Source organism: Panthera leo, chromosome A3 (assembly GCF_018350215.1).
Source record: "Panthera leo isolate Ple1 chromosome A3, P.leo_Ple1_pat1.1, whole genome shotgun sequence".
Taxonomy (NCBI): domain Eukaryota; kingdom Metazoa; phylum Chordata; class Mammalia; order Carnivora; family Felidae; genus Panthera; species Panthera leo.
In genome coordinates, this window is record NC_056681.1 from 43405373 (window position 1) to 43428015 (window position 22643).

The window sequence follows — 22643 nt, forward strand, 5'->3', positions numbered from 1 at the left end:
TACTAAACAGTAATAAATGACATTTTCCTAACAGCAACTAGCCCCTCAGTGTCCTGGAAACCTTGTTGCCAAAATACCTTAGAGACTTTCCCTGTCCCTAACCCCCTCCCAACCTGAAGGTATATAATCAGTCACCGTCACAACCCCAGTGCAGCACTTTCTGCTCACGAAGCCTGTCTCTGTGCTTTAATAAAACCACCTTTTTGCACCAAAGACATCTCAAGAATTCTTTCTCCGAACCCCAATATTTTCCACATCAATACTTTAACAAATTTAGAGACTGGGAAAACTGAAGTAGCAATGCAGTGGTTTACCTATTATAATATGGCAGTCCTGAAATTTTAGAAAACACATATACCTTATAGATTTATCAAAATCTTTTATACTGGGTGGGCAAATGTATGCTCACGTGGTTAAAAATGGGAATAAACAGGGGCGCCTGGGTGGCTCAGTTCATTAGGCATCTGACTCTTGATTTTGGCTCAAGTCATGATCTCCCAGTGGTGGGATGGAGCCCAACGTGAGGCTCCACACTGGGCATGAAGCCTACATAAGATTCTCTCTCTTCCTTGGGACACCTGCGTGGTTCAGTCAGTTAAGGATCTGACTTTGGCTCAGGTCATGATTTCACGGTTTGTAGGCTGTGCTGATGGCTTGGAGCCTGGAGCCTACTTCAGATTCTATGTCTCCCTCTCTCTTTGCCCCTCCCCTGCTCGTGCGCTCTCTCGCTCTCTCTCTCTCGCTCTCTCTCTCTTTCTCTCAAAAATAATTAAATATTTAAAATAAGTTTCTCTTTCCCTCTGCCCCTCCCCTGCTTGGGTGCTCTCTCTCTCTCTCTCTCTCAAAACAACAACAAAAAATTAGAATGAACAGAAAAGTGTTTCTTATTCCTTGCCTCTTCTATGAACTTACTCACTTTGTACATCAGGCATGTTTCTGCATTTGTTACTGAGAAACACTCTTAGGCACTTTATTTTTTTTTTTAAGTTTATTTATTTATTTTGAGAGAATGAGAGAGAGAGATAATGAGGTGGGAGGAGCAGAGAGAGGGAGGAGAGAGAATCCCAAGCAGGCTCCACACTGTCAGCACAGAGCCCAATGCAGAGCTTGAACCCACCAACCACGAGATCATGACCTGAGCCAAAATCAAGACCTGCTGGCTTAACTAAGCCACCCAGGCACCCCCGCAGTTTATTGTTTGAACAGGCACAAGCAGGTGATCAAGATACACTGCCCCACCACCACATTCTTTAGGAAGAGCCACGCATACTCTTTCTTCTTGAACTTTAGACTGTGAATTTTTTGAAAAGCCCAATGTTATTGGGACACCTGGGTGGCTCAGTGGGTTCAGCATACAACTCTTGGTTTCTGCTCAGGTCAAGATCTCACGGTTTCTGGGTTTGAGCCCTGCATCGGGGTCCATGCTGTTAGGACTCTCTTTCTTGCCCTCTCTCTTTGCCCCTCTCCTGCTAATTCTCTCTCTCTAAAAATAAATACATAAACAACAAGAACAAAAAAGTCGAGGGGTGCCTGGGTGGCTCAGCACATTGAGCATATATGACTTCGGCCTAGGTCATGATCTCGCAGTTTGTGAGTTCAAGCCTCACTGCTGTCAGAGGAGAACCCACTTCAGATCCTCTGCAGGTCTCTCTCTGCCCCTACCCCACTTGCACATGCTCTCTCTCTCTCTCTCAAAAATAAATAAAACATTAAAAAGAAGTCAATGTTATTGAATTTTATTTATTTTTTTACTTTGAAATTACTTTATTAATTGCAATGTATAATATATTAATGCAAAAGCATAATAGTTTACTGAGGGAGTCATAATTAGTCTTTATAAATAAAGTACACAGATAATATTCATAAGGCCACTTCCATACATATTAGCTTGAATTTTATCATTTTTTAATGTTTATTTTTGAGAGAGAGAGAGAGACAGAGTGAGAGCAGGGGAGGAGCAGAGACAGAGGAAGACACAGAATCCAAAGCAGGCTGCAGGCTCTGAGCTGTCAGCACAGAGCCTAAGGCAGGGCTCAAACACACAACCACGAGATCATGACCTAAGCCAAAGTCAGACGCTTAACTAATTGAGCCACCCACACACCCCATATTAGTCTGGACTTTAAATGTAACCGTATTCACTTCAGAAGTAATGAATTACTGAGACACACACCACCATGGATTAATCTCAAAATAATTATGCTGAATGAAAGATGCTAGACAAAAAAAAAAAAAAAAAAAAAGAGAGTACATACCGTATTATTCCACTCACTTAAAACTGTGGAGGGGCACCTGGGTGACTCAGTCGGTTAAGCATCCGACTTTGGCTCAGGTCATGATCTCACTGTTTGTGAATTCAAGCCCTGCATCAGGCTCTGTGCTGACAGCTCAGAGTCTGGAGGCTGCTTCAGATTCTGTGTCTCCCTCTCTCTCTGCCCTTTCCCTGTTTGCATTCTGTCTCCCAAAAATGAATAAACATTAAAATAATAATAATAATAATAATAAGTTAAAACTATGGAAAATAACAGGGGCACAAGGAAACATTGTGGGATGATATACATGTTCACTATCCTGATGGTGATAGTAGTCAAAACTTAACATATTATACACTTCAAATATGTGCTGCTTATTGTGTGTCAATTATACCTCAATAAAGCTGTTTAAAAATTATTTTATTTTATTTTTTGTTATTTTTTTTTAAAGAGAGAGAGGGAGAGCAAGCAGGCACAAGTAGGGGAGAGGAGCAGAGGGGGAGAGAGAGAGAGAGAGAGAGAGAGAGAGAGAGAGAGAGAGAGAGAATCTCAAGCAGTCTCCACACTCAGCACAGAGCCTGATGTGGGACTTGATCTCATGATCCTGGGAACATGATGTGAGCCAAAATCAAGAGTTGCACTTGATCTTAGCCAGAAGGCCGAGAAGCGATACCAAAATCAAGAGTTGAACGCTCAACCAACTGAGCCACCCAAGTGCCCCTAAAATTTAAATATAAATTAAAACAAGCAGAGGCATTCCTGTAGCCTAGAGACCATTTGCTTAGTGGTTTTTAGTTCAAGGCACAATGACACTCTATTAAAAGGAACTGTGAGCTGAAAAGGATTTATCCTTCCTTAAGATTTAAGATCTTTTTTCAGCAGCTCTTTCTGCCCACAGGTCCTGTCCCTGTGCCCTGTGCTTTAATAAAATCACCTTTTTGCACACACATGCACACACAAAAAGATTTGTGTTTCTTTGCACTCACAAGGTAGTTGACTCTTCCTTTGAGAAGGAGAAAAATAAGGTAATGTTCTCAACTGTCAACCTTCTCAGATTGTTTTGTCGATAATGATGGCAAAGATTATATACTTACCATTAAATCTCCCTTGTTTTCTTTTCTCCCTTCTATCTCTTGGGCAACCATTTTCTGAACTTGCCATTATCACAGAAAATATAGCTTGGTTTCAAAACTAAAACATCATCTTTATGAACTAAAAACATTGAAAATGCACATTTCTGTCTGGTACATCATTTGCTAACATTGAAAGAGCCATTCTCAAGAACTTGAGAAGGCTGTTTTCATTTTTCTGACACACTCAGCCACCACCAACCTCTAAGACTGACTGTCTTTCTGAATCACCTTCCTTTGCCTGAACTTTTCTTTTCAGGTCAGAATCTCTTCTTTAGGCGGTTTGTCTGTGACTCTCCAAACTCACTGTCCAAGCAAATACCTTCTGAGCTCCTTTGCTATTTCTTTCACGTATTATTGTTTTGACCAAGAAGAAGAAAGGAGAATATAAGAAAAGCTTCTTTGGAGTCTTGAAGGACACATCAGAGTCAAGTGGGAAAAGCATGGTGGTGACTGGGTGGTTCTTAGCAGAGAGGAGGGACATACAGGAGCACAGAGGTGAGACAGCGTACAGGCTGGGAGAGACAACTGGTTCAATACTGTAGGACTGAGGTAAATAGATCATGGAGACCCTTGTACAGCAAGAGGGGACATCTACTTTATCCTGTGAGTGAGGGAAAGCTAGGTAGTTTTAAACAAGGCAAGGTCAGGGTCAGATGTGTGGTTCTGAAAAATCTCTCTGGCAACCAAAGTGAGTTTGGGTTTGGCAAAATTTGGCAAAGAGGTCATTTAGGAGGCTATTGTGGTCATTCGGGAAAAGTGAATGAGGGCTTGAACTAAGTAGGTAGATGGAAATGAGAAGCATTTAGAATAAAAAAACCCACAGGTCCAAGTGATGCATTATTACTTTCAGGGTTGGGATGTTGAAGAGGTAGGGGAAGAAAAAAATATCTTTTCCTTCTACCCTTCTAGGTTCTTGGCTGGGGCTCTGAAACCAAAGACATATAAGCAAGAGAAGAGCATACAAAAAATTGATTTTTTAAAATATGTTTTACATGACATGGGAGCCTTCATCAGGAAATGAAAACCCGGGGCACCTGGGTGGCTCAGTTCGTTAAGTGTCCAACTTTGGCTCAGGTCATGATCTCACAGTTTGTGGGTTCAAGCCCCACATTGGGCTCTGTGCTGACAGCTCAGAGCCTGGACCTGCTTCAGATTCTGTGTCTCCCTCTCTCTCTGCCCCTCCCCTGCTCTCTATCTGTCTCTATCTCTCTCTCTCAAAAATACATAAACATTAAAAAAAAATTTTTGTTAAAGGAAATGAAAAACCAACAAAGCAGTTAAACCGGATTGTTTTTATGCTAGGTTTTATGAAGAGTGGTAGGTCATGAGGAAAATGCAATAGAACAAAAGCATATGAAATAAGGGTAGTTAATAAGGGAAGAAATTTAGCAAGGCCTATTCATTCTGATTCCTCTTGGCATCTGTTCTGTGAAAGGGAGGCATACACAAAATGACTTCCAAAGGCTCAAGGAGTCGTAAAACCAAAGGAAAATCCTGATAAATCCAGCTTGACAGAAATGTGGGTTTTTTTTTTTTTTTTAACGTTTATTTATTCTGAGGGAGAGTGCATGCAGGCTGGCAAGGGGCAGAAAGAGAATCCCAAGCAGAGTCCCCTGTCAGTGCAGAGCCCAATGTGGGTCTTGATTATGAGATTATAACCTGAGCCCAAATCAAGAGTCAGACACTTCACCAACTGAGTCACCTAGGCACCCCTACAGAAATGGCTTACTAAGGGGATGAGTAGATCTCTGCGGCCCTATCTCTCATAAGACCTGCTTTTTTAGCCTTAGAGACTGGGGAATACATTCTGGGAGACTCCCCACCCCACAGGAGGAAATGTTTGAGAATAGTTGTGTCATAGTCACATCTCCAAAGAAAGTTAAGAATGTTATGTCCCAAGGGTGTACTTAATAGTATGTTTAGACAAAAGAAAGTGTGGGAGGGGAGTAGCTATTATGGAGAATGCTTCGGGTCACAGAGAGATAGTCATTGTGGATTTATCCAAGATGGCATTTGTGTGGCTCACCCATCTGTCTGCAGAGGTAACAAATGTCTCCTCCTGGTAAAAACAGAGCACCTTTCATATGATGGTCTTATGACCTGTTTGAGGGGAGACAGGGAAGGTCAGTGGATCCTTCCTTGCACCTACCCTCTCTCAAAATCCTTCAGCTTAAAATATTAAATATGCTACTCTGTCATATTTTGGTAGTGTGTCCTGAACCCCACGAGAGACAAGGAGGGACCAAGAATAACTCCCTAGTTATTAGGATGACTGGGAGGAGAATGGTATCTCCAAGTGAAATAGAAAGTACAAGAGACAGGTTAGTTTAGGGCGAGGGGAACAATGAATTCAGCTTAGGACCATTAAAAGATAAACTGAGGCATCCTAAAATTGTAAGAGTTGGGGCACCTGGGTGGCTCAGTCGGTTGAGCATCCAACTTCGGTTCAGGTCATGATCTCACAGTTGGTGGGTTTGAGCCCCCGCATCTGGCTCGCTGCTGTCAGTGCAGAGCCCACTTTGGATCCTCTGTCCTCCTCTCTCTCTGTCCCTCCCCTGCTCATGTGCACGCTCCCAAAAATAAACATTAAAAAATTTTTTTTTAATTGTAAGAGTTTATTTGAGCAAAATTCAATTTGAATCAAACAGCATCAAACCGCAAGTGGTTAGGAGCCCTCTGTCAACAGGAGTCAGGGAAAACACTTAAACAGAAAATGTGTAGAAGCCAAGAGAAGAAATTATTTGATTGTCCAGTTGGCTGTTGATTGTATTCAATGTTTCAATTTCATAACCTTGAGGCATTTCTGTACTTACATTTTAGTTTGCTTAAGTAGGCTGTCATGGCATTAGAGCCACATCAGTCTAATGGCCTTCTTTTTAATTAACTTGACAGGACACATGGAGATTCAGGTGCCAAAACACCAGAGATATCTAGCAGGTTGCCGGATATATGAATCTCATGTTAGGTAAGTCTGAGCCAGAAACATAGAAATTAGATTATAGATGATGAATAATATGTCATGAAAATTGTGAAAGACTTTGAAATAGTCAAAAGTACATGGGTGAACTTCCATGGAATGCTGGGCATTTTTTAAAGGACTCTCTGGGGTCATCTGATTGTAAGGGGTATGTGCCTCTATCTTTGACTAAGCTATTTTACAACTCTGCAGAGAAAGAAATTAATTTACAGAAAACTGATAGTAATGCAAATGTCTCCTGTCCATAACAATGCAAATGAGTCTTGTCCACAGCAATGCAAATGAGTTTTGTGTGGTAGGGAATATGAATATATAAATCAAATTCTTCCTTGAACCAGTCTGAACATCCTTACTTGTTACCTCATTAATAAATGAGTTTTTGACATATGCTCATTTTATATTTGTATGAGGGCCAGAATTTTACCTTTTTGAAACTTTAACAATTTTGAAGGTTTCACCAGCATCCCAATGGATTCACCTAACAAAATCAGGTAAATCATGTTGCTGAAGAATACCTTGTGGGCTGCTTAATTAAGCCTGGGAATATTTTGCTTTTGGCTCTCAGAGTGAACAGTGAATATTCAAGTGGCAATCATACAACAATAAACTGATTCTGTTTCTCTAGGTTTTTTCTCTTTATTTTTTTTTAATATATGAAATTTATTGTCAAATTGGTTTCCATACAACACCCAGTGCTCATCCCAAAAGGTGCCCTCCTCAATACCCATTACCCACCCTCCCCTCCCTCCCACCCCCCATCAACCCTCAGTTTGTTCTCAGTTTTTAACCATCTCTTATGCTTTGGCTCTCTCCCACTCTAACCTCTTTTTTTTTTTTTTTTTTAGGTTTTTTTCTCTTTAATGATTTTGTATTTTTGGTTTTGTTTCTGATACATCTACAGCCAATAGGTTTCTCATCATTGGTGGCAACAACAATCAGGAATTTGACTTTATATTCTGACCATTTGGTGGTCTCACTAAGTTAATTGGTAGTTATAGAGATATATTCTCTTTTGGATAAGAGATGACAGAGAATCTAGTTGGTCCTTTTTGTTTGTTTGCCTTTTTTGTCTATTTATGAGTTCAAATCAGTCAAGATTTTCATGGCTCCTGGAAAGAAGAATGACTCTATATCTGATCTGGTGAGTTTTTGTGTTTCTGTGTTCACTTCTGACCTGTGACTAAAGTTGTAGGATCAAAGCTGTATACTTTCTTTTTTTTTAATTAAAAAAATGTTTTTAATGTTTATTTATTTTTGACAGAGAGAGAGACAGAGCATGAGTGGGTGAGGGGCAGAGAGAAAGGAAGACACAGAATCCGAAGCAGGCTCCAGGCTCTGAGCTGTCAGCACTGAGCCCAACGCGGGGCTCCAACTCACAGACTTCAAGATCGTGACCTGAGCCGAAGTCGGACGCTCAACTGACTGAGCCACCCAGACACCCCAAAGCTGTATACTTTCTTTGTGTCTATGCATCTCTGTGTCTTTATGGCTATAACCAAGAAAGGCCCTCACATGTTGTGGAGTGTGAAATGTTTACTAAGTTTGGAGACCTCTAATAAATTAGATTAGTATGTCTCTTTTTCCTAATTAAATTTTTTGTTTATTTTGAGAAAGAGAGAGAGAGCGCGTGCAGGGGAGGGACAGAGAAAAAGAGAGAATCCCAAGCAGGCTCTGTGCGAACAGTGTGGAGCCCAACATAAGGCTGTCAGTGGGACAGGGCTGGAACCCAGGAACAGTGACATCATTGATGAAGGAGCATGAGGCAGGCTGAGGGCAAAATTCAGGCTGGTACTCTACCCGCCCGCCCCCCCCCCCCCCAAGGTGGAATATGTGTGATATTCCTCAGACACTCCCAACTACCCAAGAACAAAGGAAAGGGGTTTAAGTGCTTGCCATGGTAATGTGGGAGACTAAGGCAAACGCAAAACTGAATTCCCTTACTGTCTACAGCCCACTGACAAGTCCTTGAAACCAGCAGAGTGACCGCCCTCTAGGAGCTCAGCTGCCTTGATAATGACACTTTGTTAGGGGCAAAAGAAAACCTTAGCTTAACATTACCCCAACCTCAAGGATCCTGTAAATCAACTTCCTTTATCTCAACTGCCCCAAGATATATGCTGGCAATCATATTCCAAGCTTATGGCCCCCGGATATGCATTTCATATGATGAAGAGTCTCATGACCCTTCATGAGGTTTTATTAAACAGTGATAAATGGTGTTTCCCTAGCAACAGCTAGCCCCTCAAGGTCTTGGAAACCTTGCTTCCAAAATTCCTTAGAGACTTACTCTATCCCTGACCCCCTCCCAACCTGAGGGTATAATGAGTTTCCTTCAAGACCCCAGTGCAGCTCTTCCTGCCCATGGGTTCTGTTCCCATGCTTTAATAAAATCACCTTTTTACACCAAAAACATCTTCAAGAATTATTTCATGGCCGTTGGCTCTGGACCCTACGAATCCCCCATCACCCCAAAAACTTCATCAGTTATGACCCCAGCCAAAATCAAGAGTTGGATGCCCAACCAACTGAGCTGCCCAGGCACCCCAGATTAGTATGTCTCTTAAAGGAGCTCTGTTCCGGAGTGCCTGGGTGACTCAGTCTGTTGGGCATCCAACTCGATTTTGGCTCTGTTCGTGGGACAGAGCCTGAGTCAGTCTCCACGATGTGTGTGGAGCCTGTTTGGGATTCACTCTCTTTCCCTCTACCCCTCTACGTTCTCCCCACTCACCATCTCTCTCTAAAATTAAATAAATAAATAGGAGCTCTGTTCTGACTGGCTTATTGAGATAAATACATACTTACATAAATCAAATATTCCTAAAACTACCCAAAAATAATGAAATTAAACTTCCAATACTTTAAATGTGTAGGAATTTTAAAAACCCTTCTTAGAAAATTCTAGTATAGAACGAAGCCAGGATCAAATAATTAAAGCAAGTCTTTGGTAAATGATATTCTTTTAACGTTTGGTTAAAAAAAAAAAAAAAAAAAACCACACAGCTATGTCTTTTCTCGGGGTAAACTATAATACAAATGTGTATTTATTTTAATTGAGTTTGCTTCCTTACTGAGAGATTAATGCAAACTGCCTAAATTTATTCACTTAATGATGTAAAACCTAATGTTATTCTGACATGGTTTAGGAACATGAAAACCGTAAATTTGTTCAACAAAAATGAATCATTAATTGACAGACTTTTTATATTAAGAGTATGTTTCATAATATATTGACCTAAAACTAGTTTGTGTTCTGTAAGTAGCCGAAAATTTTGTACTAAGTTGAGCTAATTAATGGTAATTCTTGAATGTCTAGATATATTCTAAGCATCATTTTAAGTTTATATAGCTTTGCTTCTTTTAAAAAATATACTATAGACAGGCTGTATCTCGGAGTCAGATTAATAAACGTGCTCATTTTTGTCACTTAGAAAAAGGTATATAAAGGCTGTAGTGGCTGTAGAAAGTTGTGTTCTATATACTTAGGAGTTTGGTTAGTCTCCCAGGATGCGTGAATATGACCACTCCCAATTATTCACCTTCTCGTAGATGGAGGACAGAGCTAGACACGCAGAGAGTAACTGTGCGCTAGTGTCAATCCCGAAGAGAACGCGAAGTCAACATAGCGAGCAGTAACAAAATGAAGTATTGCTAGGCGTGCTGAATTCCCAAAGGTAGTGTGCGGACCCACGCTCCCTCCGCCCCGCCCCTTTCCACGCTGACACCTTTTCCCGGCAAGCTTCAGTTTCCTCCGCCTCTCCTTTTTCCGGTGCCACACGTCATCATTCTCGCTTCCCGGTAGCTAAGGCGATGAGAGGGACTTCCCAGTTGGGCGGGCGGAAGTCATGTTGGATCAGGGCGAATCCCTGAGGCGTGCCGGCTGCACCTAGGAAACAGTCGCGCAGGCACCTGAGTTTTCTGAAGCACAAACGTTTAGGGGTGAACGTGGAGGAACGTAGGGTCTGAGGAGCGGTGGTTTTGTGGCCTGAGAACAACCCGCTTGCCCCATTCCAAGATGGCGGCGTGGCTTCACTGAGAGTCTTGCTTCCGCTTCTCCGCCGGGGGAGGCCCTCTTTGATTGGCCAGAGGACGGCGCTGTGGCGTGACGCACAGGGTCGCTGACCAGTCGTCTGAGAGCTGAGCTGGACTTGGCGGTGGGAGCCGGAGCGGGGCTCTAGCAGCTGTGGGTGCGGACGCGGCCAGGTGAACTGCTCCTGCCAGGTGAGTGGGAGCGCAGGTGATGGGGAGCCGAGGGCACGGACTGGAGTCTCTGTAGGGACCGAATGGGTTGCTCCTGGGGCGAAGCCTCTTCTCGGCGGCTTGGCGGGCAGAGGAATTTAGGGACTCAGTGACCCAGGGTCTGCTGAAGAGTGACGCGTTCCTGGTCAGGCGGTGCGGCCGGCCGGCTTCTGGCTCGGGAACTCTAGGAATCGCGGGGTGCGGAAGGATTCAGGTTTCTTTTTAGAGTTGAGTAACCTGAAATGGGATGAATGACTTCTGCCTCGTGACAGCTGGAACTAGGATCCGGGGCTACGGACTACGCTTGAAGCATTAAACTGTGCTTAAACTTGGCTACCGTGTCCTGAAAAGTTATGATTTGATGGAATGATCGATTCAGTTTTTGGCGTGTGTGTATTTTTGGCAGACACTTCTACAGAACCTTTAAAGTTCTTTTCATTCATTCATTAACTCATCCATTCATCTATTAGCCTTTTCAGAAACTCCTCCCCTGTGAGAATATGATGTGAGTCAAAGATCGACCGTCCTAGAAAAATGCACATTCGCTCATGCACACAATTTTGCATACAGCTTCAGAAGATTTATTGACGCTCTGAAGTGCCCCGTTGGTTTTGTGCCCAGATTTAAGAATCCATGTTCTAGAAGAGGCGACGGGAAGAGACAGTGGGAAACGGAAAGAGCAGGTTTTAATATGTAGCTGCCTGGGGACATTGGATGGAGCCAGTATCTTTCATTAATGTTTTGAGTGGGTACCAGTCAGTGAATGAAACCTGCTGAGGTACTTGTGGAGAATTGTGATATTAGAACTTGCGTTTATTCCCACCTGAGTTATCCCTTTGCCACTTCGTAGCTGCAGAAGGGCCTCCTATGTAAAGGGTGCTTCAGTTTCCCGCCTTTGTCAGAAATAACAAGTAGATGCCTTAGAGTGTCAGTTGGAGCAAACATTTAGAATTTTTGTGGTCTGGGTTGTGTGTAGTGGGCTAATTCCTTCATTTGCTTTTCTAGCCGCATAAAATCATTCCCTGGGTGGCTACGTCGGTTAAGCATTCAACTCTTGATTTCAGCTCAGGTTGTGGCCTCACAGTGGTGAGATTGAGCCCGTGTCATGGAGCCTGCTTAAGATTCTCTCTCTCTTGCGGCACCTGGGTGGCTTAATTGGTTAAGCATCCGACTTTGGCTCGGGTTAATGATCTCCTGGTTTGTGAGTTCAAGCCCCCTGCATTGGGCTCTCTGCTGTCAGTGCAGAGCCCCCTTTGGATCCTCTGTCTCCCTCTCTCTCTCTGCCCTCCTCCTGCAGGAGCTCTCTCAATCTCTCTCTCTAAAATAAGTAATAAACATTTAAAAAAAAGATTCTCTCTCTCTCCCACCCTTTGCCCCCCACCCTCAAAAAATCATTCCCTTAGTCCGTATTATTTACAGTATGGCACTTCTCATAATAACACTTATTATTGGAGACACTTATTATTCAGCACCTCAGGAAGTGAGCACTAGAGGCCACTAATAACATAGATTCTTTAATTTGCCTGTTTTTCCCTTTTTCTTGAGGGTCTTGTTCCCGTGAACCCTAGGTGGCTGAGATATGTGTTAGCCTTAGCCTAGACTTTAGAATGCAAATAGGGTGTATGAAACACTCAATGGAGTTGGCATTGTCTGGGTTTGAAAAGCTTAGTCTAAATGGTTATTTTATCAACCAGAATTTTTCGAGGCACGAACATAAGCAACCCTGGTGAAAAGGTCCTGGTGAAGGACTCGCTCAGCACGATAGCAAATTTGGCATTATAATTTTGGTGATCCCAAGTAGAAATATTTTTGCTAGGAACTGGTGGTGGTTCTCATTACAAATTGGACTCACAACGTCAGCATCCAGTTCTTGTCTCCCCAGGTAACAGAGGAGGGGAAAGGGCACAAAAACAAGATCACTTGGAAAGTAGAATTTAATGCAGTGTTTGCTTTAATAAAGCAAGGAAGGGAGGGGATCAGGGAGGAAGGTAGCTTGGTGCTGAAACAAGGCTTGAGACTGACTCTTGGGGAAGGGGAATTAGAACTGGCTTGGTTGAGATGTTGCATGATCTATGAGGAGGTTTACATTAGTATTATTCAACTACTTGCAGCTTGGAAATGATCAAATGATTGTAAACCCCCCACATGTTTTCATTTATTTAAGTGCTAGAGAGGAGAGTTGAGAAAGGAATAGTAGGCAAAGAGAACTGTGAAGTTAATTGGCTTTGGGAGTCAAAGGGAAGGGAGATGTTGTCATCCTACAGTGACCAGTTCTTCTAGACTAAGTGTTTAATTTTTTTTTAATCTTTATTTATTTTTGAGAGAGAGACAGAGTGCGAGCAGGGGAGGAACAGAGAGAGAGGGAGACACAGAATCTGAAGCAGCCTCCAGGCTCCGAGCTGTTAGCGCAGAGCCCAACGCGGGGCTGGAGCTCACAAACCGTGAGATCATGACCTGAGCCGAAGTTGGCCGCTTAGCTGACTGAGCCACCCAGACTAAGTGTTTAAAGAACATTGTTGGGTGACCATCTTCTTTTTTGAAGTTTAGTTGAGAAATTCACATAAAATTAAAAAGCCTCATCTATAGTTTCTTTTCAGACTATGGCAACATATTTGGAGTTCATTCAGCAGAATGAAGAAAGAGATGGTGTGCGCTTTAGTTGGAATGTGTGGCCTTCCAGCCGCCTCGAGGCTACAAGAATGGTTGTTCCCCTGGCTTGTCTCCTCACTCCTTTGAAAGAACGTCCAGACCTGCCTCCCGTACAATATGAACCTGTGCTCTGCAGCCGGCCGACTTGCAAAGCCATTCTCAATCCACTTTGGTATGAATTCTTTTTAAAACTAGTAAAAAGGAAGAATGCAGTATATTATGATTTTTATGTGATTCTCATAAAAGTGATTCAATTTGGGCAAATCATCAAATTTGGGATTAGTAGTAGATGGTGAGATTCTGAGGTTATGAATGCTTGTAGAAGTCTAGGGTGGGGGGATGGGCTAAATAGGGATGGGCATTTAGGAGGGCACTCGTGATGGGCACTGGGTGTTATTTATATGTAAGTGATGAATCACTAAATTCTACTACCGAAACCATTCTTATACTATATGTTAACTAGGATTTACATACAATTAAAATATATATATATATTTAAAAAAGAATGCTTGAAGAAGTCTGAGTCTTGCTGGCCTAATATTTGAGATAAAATTGGAACTTACAGGAATGAGGTAGAAGTCAAGGGAAAGGATTGGAATTCACTTTTTTTTCTTATTTCTATTTGTTTTTGGTTTAACCATAGATTATATTGGTACCTTTCGAAGCGTTTTCCCAAAAAAAATCAGAAAGCTTTTGACGGTTTTCTCATACTTACCTGGTATGGTGATGCTGTATGGCAGGAAGTAATAGGTGGAAGAAATTATAACTCTTAATGATGGTTAAGTGTAATGTTTTGTACCTGAGATCATGACCTATGATATTTTCCTGAAATGTGGGCATTATTTGAAAGAATCTTTAAACAGGTGAAGAGTATCAGAAATATTGTCTAAAAGGTAAGACTTTTATATGAGGGAAAAACAACACTCATATGAAGGAACATTTTTTACTTCATTCCCCTTACTTTTACTTATTACACCCATTCATAAGATGCTGTTACTCTTCTTTCAAAGAGGTAGCCATTGCTTATTAATTTTCTAAGTGCAGAAAGGGAGAAAAAACTAACCGAAGCATTATCTTTAACCAGTTCTAGGAAGCATGCCTCCCAACCTTTCTTCAAGTGAGGTAGGTGAGGTGAAAGTCAGGCAAGTGTTTCCATGTGTGAAATTTAGTATTGACATTTAGTGGTTTCACGTATCTTAACAATAAAAGTGCTAGAAAAATCACACAGATTATGTTAAGAACAGGACAAAAGGGAATAACCTGTAACTTATATAAAATCATGACATTTTAAGTATTGTCAAGGGAATTAGAAAAGAGAAAAAAAGATTTACTAATTCTTCAGTGCTGCTGTTTGAAGGAAATTTTTGGTGTATTTAACAGCCATAACTCTTAACTGCAGTAGACATTTTACATCCCTCCATCCATTCATGCTCAGAATGATATCTGAAACATATCTATGAGATTTACTAAACTTAAAGATTACATTTGAATGCTTTCCACATTACAAATGAAAATGGTACCTAGCTATAATATTTATCTTTCTCACAGTCAGGTTGATTATCGAGCAAAACTTTGGGCCTGTAATTTCTGTTTCCAAAGAAATCAGGTATGTGAATTTTTTTAAGTGTTTTTCTGTGTTTCATTTTAGTTGAATTACTCTGAAAAAAATTAAGTAAGGTTGAATTTGTGTCTGTCTGGGTAGTCATCAATTTCTGCTGACCTCAAGGCAATAGCTTTTGTTAAGCATAATTGAACACTGAACATATGTGATTTTTCTGTTGAACGATGACTCAGTTTCATTATGTGGGTTTTTATCATTTGCTCTGGAGGGGACATAAAATTCCCATTTTTGATGTCCTCTGTAGGCAGTGAATATGTTATCCTAAGAAAACAGATATGTCGTGTATATTTCATTTGACTTCAGTTTATTCTAATTGCATAGTGTGTACACTACTGAATTTTCACTTTTTGATCTTTATAACTTTCAGGGTCCAAGTACCCTGAATGAAATGTTGAGCATTTCTTGATTTAAAAATTTTAAAACTACTGGGGCACCTGGTGGCTGTTGATTAAATGTCCAACTCTTGATCTCAGCTTAGGTCATGATCTCATGGTTTGTGAGTTCGAGTCCCACACCAGGCTCTGTGCTGACAGCGTGGAGCCTGCTTGGGATTCTGTCTCTCCCTCTCTCTCTGCCCCTCCCCTGCTCATGCACACACTCTCTATCTAAATAAATGTTTTTAAAACATCATCAAATTATACATTTAAAAGAGTGAATTTTATGGTATATATAATATATCTCAATAAAGCTGTTAGAAAAATTTAATTATTTCCAGTATAGCATATAGTGGTTTAGTACCTCTTAAGATATTAATAACATGCATTTATTTATTCACATATTTAATCATAATTGCAGTTAATAATCTCATTTTTTGATACATCTCACAGTAAGTGAGATATCACAGTAAGTGATAAATAGACCAATCAGTGTACTAACTATAGGCTTGGGAATTATGAGCAGGTACCATTCAAAATTCACCTCCATGAGAGATTCAGGAGTATGTGCAACTCTTAAAGGCATTCAGAATTGAGGTCCATGTTTAATACAGTTATAGTGAAAATTCTAAGGCATCAAAAGACAATGTCAGCAGAGTAAAAATGTAGTCCACAAAATATTTGCTAGTCATAAATCTTGTAAGGGATTAATATCAGGACATCCAGGGGAGGAGATAATGAGGAAATGTTTATAAGTTCAGAGTTTCAGTTTTGCAAAATAAAAAAATTGAGTTCTTAGGAATGCAAACTGGTACAGCCACTCTGGGAAACAGTATGGAGTTTCTTCAAAAACTTAAAAATATTAGTACCCTAAGACTCAGCGATTGTATTACTAGGTATTTACCCAAAGGACACAAAAATAGTATTTCAGAGGAATACGTGCACCCAGATATTTATAGCTGCATTATCTACAATAGCCAAATTTTCAAGCAGCTTAAGTGTCCATTGACCAATGAATGGACAAAGAAATAGATATATATATATATATATCTATATATATATAGATATATATATATATATCTATATATATATATAATGGAATATTACTATGCCAAAAAAACAAAACAAAAACAACAACAACAACGGATTCTTGCTATTAGCAAAGTCAAGTGACTGAGCTAGAGGGTATGAGGCAGTGAAATGAGTCAGGGAGAAAGAGACAAATATGTGATTTCACTCATACGTGGAGTTTAAGAAAGAAAACCAATGAGGAAAATGACAAAAAAGAGAAAGAGGCAAATCAAAACACAGACACTTAAGTATTGATAACAAACTGATCGTTACCAAGAGGGCGGTTAGTGCGGAATGTAATAAAAAGGTGATGGGGATTAAGGAGTGAACTTGTAATGATTACTGTGTGATGTATGGAAATGTCGAATCACTATATGATGTATATGAAATTATATTTCACTGTATGTAAACTAACTGGAAATTAAATAAAAAATAAAAAAATAAATATATGGTTTCAGGTCTCACATTTAGGTCTTTAATACAGTTTGCTTTTATTTTTATATATCATTAAGAAATGATCCAGGTTCTTTCTTTTGCATATACCTGTTTAATTTTCTAATGGTGTAAATATATTGACCATGTAAGTGTGGGTCTTTATTCAGTTTCATTGATCTATGTAACTGTGCCAATACCATGATGTTTTGTATTTTTTCTTTGTAGTATACCTTGAAATCTGAAATTATGATGCCACCAGCTTTGTTCTGTTTTCTTTTTTTCTTTTCAAAATTGCTTTCTATTTGGATTTGTTTGTGGTTCCATTCAAATACTAGGATTCTTCATTCAACTTTTGTGAAAAATGCTGTTAGCATTTTGATAGGGAGTCCATTGTATCTCTATGTTCCTCTGGTAGTATATATTTTTTATTAATACTAACTCTTCCCATTCATGAAGATTGTACATCTTCCCATATGTTTGTGTCATCTGTCATTATTTTGTTGTTTTTGTTTGTTTGTTTGTTTGTTTAAATGGTATTCTGTTCTCTAAAAGGACATTTTCATTGAACACAATTTTCAGATTTTCACTTGGGATTATTACACCCTTACAGGTTCAGGACACATGATAGTGAATGATTTTTAGAGTTAAGTTACACTGAAAAAGAAGTAATATTAGGTAGATGACAGGAAGGTACTCTCATGTGAAAATAAATATACAATTTCAGTCACTGTGTTTGTAAATCTCTGCTCTCTGATATTAAACTTCTGTCATCCATTGGAAAAAAAATTGAGTTCTGGAGGTGGATGGTGGTGATGAATACTTAAGACCACTGAACTGTACACTGAACAAAGATTAACATGGCAAAAGTTATACATGTTTTACCACAATAAAAAACATTAGGTAAGACATCAATCTAATTGATCTAAAACATCAATTTAAAGACAAAATGCCTGTGATACAATGTCAAGCATAAAGAACAGTTTGCAAAATTGTATATACAGGATGAGCTCATCTGTGCGGAAGTAGAAAAAGTCTGGAAGGAAATATGCCTACATGTTGACTAGCTGTCTCTAGTTGGTAGGAACATAAAGAGTTTTTTCTTCCTGTTTTCTTTTTTTTCTTTTTAAGTTTATTTTTTTTAGTAATCTCTACACCCAACTTGGGGCTTGAACTCTTGATCCCAAGATCAGGAATTACGTGCTCTTCCAATTGAGCCAGCCAAGTGCTCCTTTTCCTGTTTTCTTATATTTTCTTGTATTTGCCAGGTTTTCTACAATGAACATGTATTACTTTATTGATAACAGCTAAAATAATAAACCCAAGTAAAAGAATTAGTCATCCACATAAATTTTTTTTTCAGTTCCAATTACAGCTCTTTAATGCCTCATTTGCATAGGGCTCCTCTTGTTTATAAGAATTGCTGTTCTGTAGCTTCTTTTTGTTTTGTTGTTGGTTAAAACTATTTTTTAACTTTCATGGTTCATCAGATATTTTCCTGTATAAATGAAAATGTTCCTAATTTAAGTCTGTTTCCCATATTATGATTTTTAACTTTGAAGAAAGATGGTTTTACAGTTTCCTTACATATTTCCTTACAGTTTCATTTACCATTTCTGTTTCATATGGCTGCCATCTTTTACCTTCCTTTTCTGTAGAACCGTACTCTACACATACCAACATTCTATCGCTTCTATCATTTGGATCCCTCTTCTCTGAACTCTCTCCAAGTTCTCTGTCCTCTTTGAAATGTGGAGCGAACGGTTTGTCTTTCCAAAGCTTGAAAACAGAGGTTTGACTCTCCAAAGGGCAGTGGTGGAAGCTTCATGTTGTAAGACATCATGAAAAGAAAGATGGGGAAAATGAAGAGGAAGCTCTAGGGTGGTCCTTAGCAAGTTGCTTGAGGGTTCATTTCTATTTCCAGTGGCACTTCTCTCAAAGGCATTTTGCCTGGAGACTAGAGTCCCAGGCCAATATGTCTTGAACTACTCGTGGACAGTATATCAGTATTCAGCGTTCCTGACTCCCATCTCCTGCTTAGTTCACCAGTCACTTCCCAAAGGGATTTGAAGAGAGAAGCTCAGTCACACTCCTCGGTTCTGGCCTTGGAGAACACAGGGGGCTGCAAGGGCACTGCCAGCTGGTAAAGCACGGCCTCCCACATAAATTATTGATGAGACAGCTGAAGTCTCTGCCCTTAATTTGCAAGGCAGTGCTTAAAAAATGTTTTTTACTGGTGCATTTTTTAATCATCTCAAAGTTACAACATACCCTCAAACTACATTTTAAAAAGTTACAATGGGATATAAATGTAAGGCAGGGTTTCGATTTAAAATTTTGATTTTTGTATTTTTAGTTACATGGTCTGTGTTCTATGCTTTCAGAATTAATTCATGGACATTACCTATTTTTTATATATGGAAAATAAGAGGTATAACATAAATATCTTTCGCCCTAATAAAACGTTGCTTTGTTTCCTTCTCTTCAGTTTCCTCCTGCTTATACAGGCATATCTGAGGTGAATCAGCCTGCTGAATTGATGCCCCAGTTTTCTACAATTGAGTATGTGATACAGGTAACTTCTCTGTTGCGTATTTAATGAATGGTGTTAAATATTGAGTTTCTCTTCGTCTTCTGTGTCCCTGGACAATTTAAAACTATGAGGGCAGATGGATCCTAAACACTTGGTCATGGTGTGTGTGCACTCATTGGCATTACTTACAATCTTGATAGAAGGCTAGAAAAGGGGTCACTGGTTGTGTTCAGCACCTGTCCCCCATAGCTTTCTCCAGCTCTGTTAAGGTTACTCCATCTTGTAGTCAAGCTTAAAAACTTTAGGTTCATCCTTGACTTGTCTTTCTTGTACATTCCATATCCAATCCACGAGGAAATCCCATTGGGTCTATATTCAGAATCTATCCACAGTCCAACCACTTCTTTCTCCCCCACTTTTTTCCTGGGCCAGCCATCGCCTCTTGCTTGAATTACTGGGCAGTCTCTTAACCCTTCTCCCTAATTTCACCCTTTCCCACTTACAGTTTATTCTTAAACCAAAAGCCAGAGTAACTCTTTAAAAACATGTCATGTTGTTTCTGTGTTCGGAAACCTCCAATGGTGAAAATGACTCCCTTTTACCCTGAGTGAGAGAGAGTCTTCAAAACTCTTTGTGGACTAGCTCTGTATTATCACTCAGACCTCAACTTGTTTTAGTGTCCTCGTTTAGCCACATGGGTCTCATGACTTTCTTTGGACATGCCAGGAATGCTCCTGCCTGTGGGCCTTTGCTCTAGGCTGGAATTCTCTTTCTCCTATGTCTGTATTGCTCCTTCCCTCTCCTCTGGGTTTTTGCTCTAATGTTACTTTCTTATTGAGGCTTCCCTGATCTCTTATGTAATACTGGAACCTGCCCCCTACCTCTACTCCTGGCATCCCCCTACTCTTTCCATCCAGAAAATCAGCTCCTTAAGGTAGGCAAAGATCTTTGTTCTTTTGGTTCACTGATATATCCCAGGACCTGGAACAGTGTCTGGCACATGGAAGGCATTCAGAAATGTAGAGGGTTACCAGGGTGGCTCAGTCGGTTAACTGTCTGACTTTGGCTCAGGTCATGATCTTACGGTTTGTGCATTCGGGCCCCGCGTCGGGCCCACTTGAGATCTTCTGTCCCCCTCTCTCTGCCCCTCCCCTACTTGTGCTCTCTTAAGAATAAAACATTTGAAAATATGTAGAATAAATCGTTGGATACAAATAGTTTTTACATTTAGTTTGTTTTAATAGAACCTGTCATTTAACGAAGCGAGTAGAAGTTAGTTAGATGTCCATATTTCCTGACAGTAAATATAGACGAGACTTATTACTTACATACCTGATCTGCTTTGAAAAGAGCTGGTTATGTCTGTTTGTATACTGATCATCACACTGTGTTTCTTTGCGTAAAGAGAGGTACTCCATCCCCTCTGATCTTCCTCTATGTGGTTGACACGTGCCTGGAAGAAGATGACCTTCAAGCACTCAAAGAATCCCTGCAGATGTCCCTGAGTCTCCTTCCTCCAGATGCTCTGGTGGGTTTGATCACGTTTGGGAGGATGGTGCAGGTTCACGAGCTCAGCTGTGAAGGAATCTCCAAAAGTTATGTCTTCCGAGGGACCAAGGATTTAACCGCAAAGCAAATACAGGTTTGTGCCTTGTTTGTACACAAGCAGGAGCAAGGAGATTTCTTAAAAAGTAGTTGGTTATTCAATCTAGTGTTGTGGGAAATGAGTCCTTTTGGTTTTTGTAGGATATGCTGGGCCTCACCAAGCCTGCCATGCCTATGCAGCAAGCAAGACCTGGTCAACCACAGGAGCACCCTTTCGTTTCAAGCAGGTGAGCTACCAACATAGAATGTTGCACACACAGTAGTGGGCGTGCTGGGCATTCCACTGAAGGGAGGGAAGAAAAATGTTAGAACTTCTGTTTTCTTGTTTTTAGACAAAAAAAAAATGATTAAGCCTAACCAGTATTTAATGTTTAATGACTTGTATAACATGTTAGTATATATTTGAAACTAATAACTAAATTGTGTAGTTACACATACATATATACACCCACGTGTGTGTGTGGTAGATTTGTTCAGAATGTTTTTCCTCTTAGTGTTGTATCGTCACAAAGGTTTTGAGACCACTGTACTCGAGCCTTCCCCTCCTCTTATGCATGGCTATTGTCTTTTTTGAGTCTTAAATAAAACAACAGGTTTCTGTGGGGTGTCCTCAAGCAAACCTAGGACCAGGCACTTATTTTCCTCAGCCCATTGACTCCCTGGGCTGCCTATGGCCGGCAACAGTCAGCAAACATGATAAAATTCATTGTCTGACATTCTGGGGACAGCCACTTACTGTGGTAAGAAACCAGTGCTTCTCTGTGTTTACTCTGAAGGCTCAAGAGAAACACTTGAGAATCACTTTAAAGTGGATCTTTAGGGCCACCTGGGTGGCTCAGTCAGTTGAGCATCCGACTGTCGATTTCAGCTCAGGTCATGATCTAATAATGGTTCATGGGATCGAGCCCCATGTTGGGCTCTGCACTGACAGCATGGAACCTGCTTGGGATTCTCTGTGTCCCTGTCTCTCTGCTTCTCCCTTGCTTGTGTGTACATAATTTCTCTCTTTCTCTCAAAATAAATAAATACACTTAAATAAAGTAGATCTTTAGAATGATGAAGGTGGTCCATGTACATGAACTGTGCATGGATTGAATTCACATTAGACCTGTCTTTAGGATTTCTTTGCTGCTTAAAATGTAATTAAAACTGATATTTAAAATCATTTTTTCCCATACTATACATACATACACACACACACACACACATATATACACACATATATATATATATATACACACACACACATATATATAAATTGCTCTGTATTCAGTTTTAAATTGTTTCCCTGGCTAAAATTGCTTTGAAGAAATAAAATTGTAAGTTTTTTCTACTGTGAGTAATTATTTTGCAGAGCTGTGACTGTGTGTCACCTAGAGCTAAAAACCAGAGTACTTATTAAACCAGGATTAATGTGTCCATTGAAAATCATGCAGATTTCTGCAGCCCATTCACAAGATTGACATGAACCTCACTGATCTCCTTGGGGAGCTGCAGAGGGACCCATGGCCTGTGACTCAGGGGAAGAGACCTTTGCGATCCACTGGTGTTGCTTTGTCCATTGCCGTTGGCCTGTTGGAGGTAACTCAGAATTTACCAGGGCACCTCAAGTTGTGTTTGCTAGCCTTGTTTGAAAATCATTTGTGACCTGAGTCAACTGACTTAGAAAGCACTTCAGTTGTTATTACTATCCACAATGAAGGAGCCCCGTGATGATTTGAAAATATCAGAAGTTTGCATGAGAAACACGAGGCCATTAG

At 40.3% G+C, this 22643-nt stretch overlaps 1 protein-coding gene and 1 long non-coding RNA gene across 4 annotated transcripts in view; both read left to right on the forward strand.

The window, feature by feature from the left end:
• Window positions 1–6237: 6237 nt before the first annotated feature.
• Window positions 6238–7659, forward strand: LOC122214967. Its single transcript, XR_006200170.1, has 3 exons — window positions 6238–6350; window positions 7208–7503; window positions 7624–7659. It is a non-coding gene; the product is annotated as an uncharacterized LOC122214967 (long non-coding RNA).
• A 2805-nt stretch (window positions 7660–10464) lies between these two features.
• SEC23B (SEC23 homolog B, COPII coat complex component) overlaps window positions 10465–22643 on the forward strand; it is a 45012-nt gene continuing 32833 nt past the window's right edge. The window contains exons 1-7 of one of the 3 annotated variants that reach the window (XM_042931721.1): window positions 10465–10580; window positions 13185–13419; window positions 14796–14853; window positions 19234–19320; window positions 20684–20920; window positions 21025–21110; window positions 22320–22464. In XM_042931721.1, the coding sequence (XP_042787655.1) occupies window positions 13199–13419; window positions 14796–14853; window positions 19234–19320; window positions 20684–20920; window positions 21025–21110; window positions 22320–22464 (834 nt within the window). In that variant the 5' untranslated portion in view covers window positions 10465–10580; window positions 13185–13198. The remainder of the gene's footprint in view (window positions 10581–13184; window positions 13420–14795; window positions 14854–19233; window positions 19321–20683; window positions 20921–21024; window positions 21111–22319; window positions 22465–22643) is intronic. The other 2 variants (XM_042931719.1, XM_042931720.1) reach the window with 2 other exon arrangements.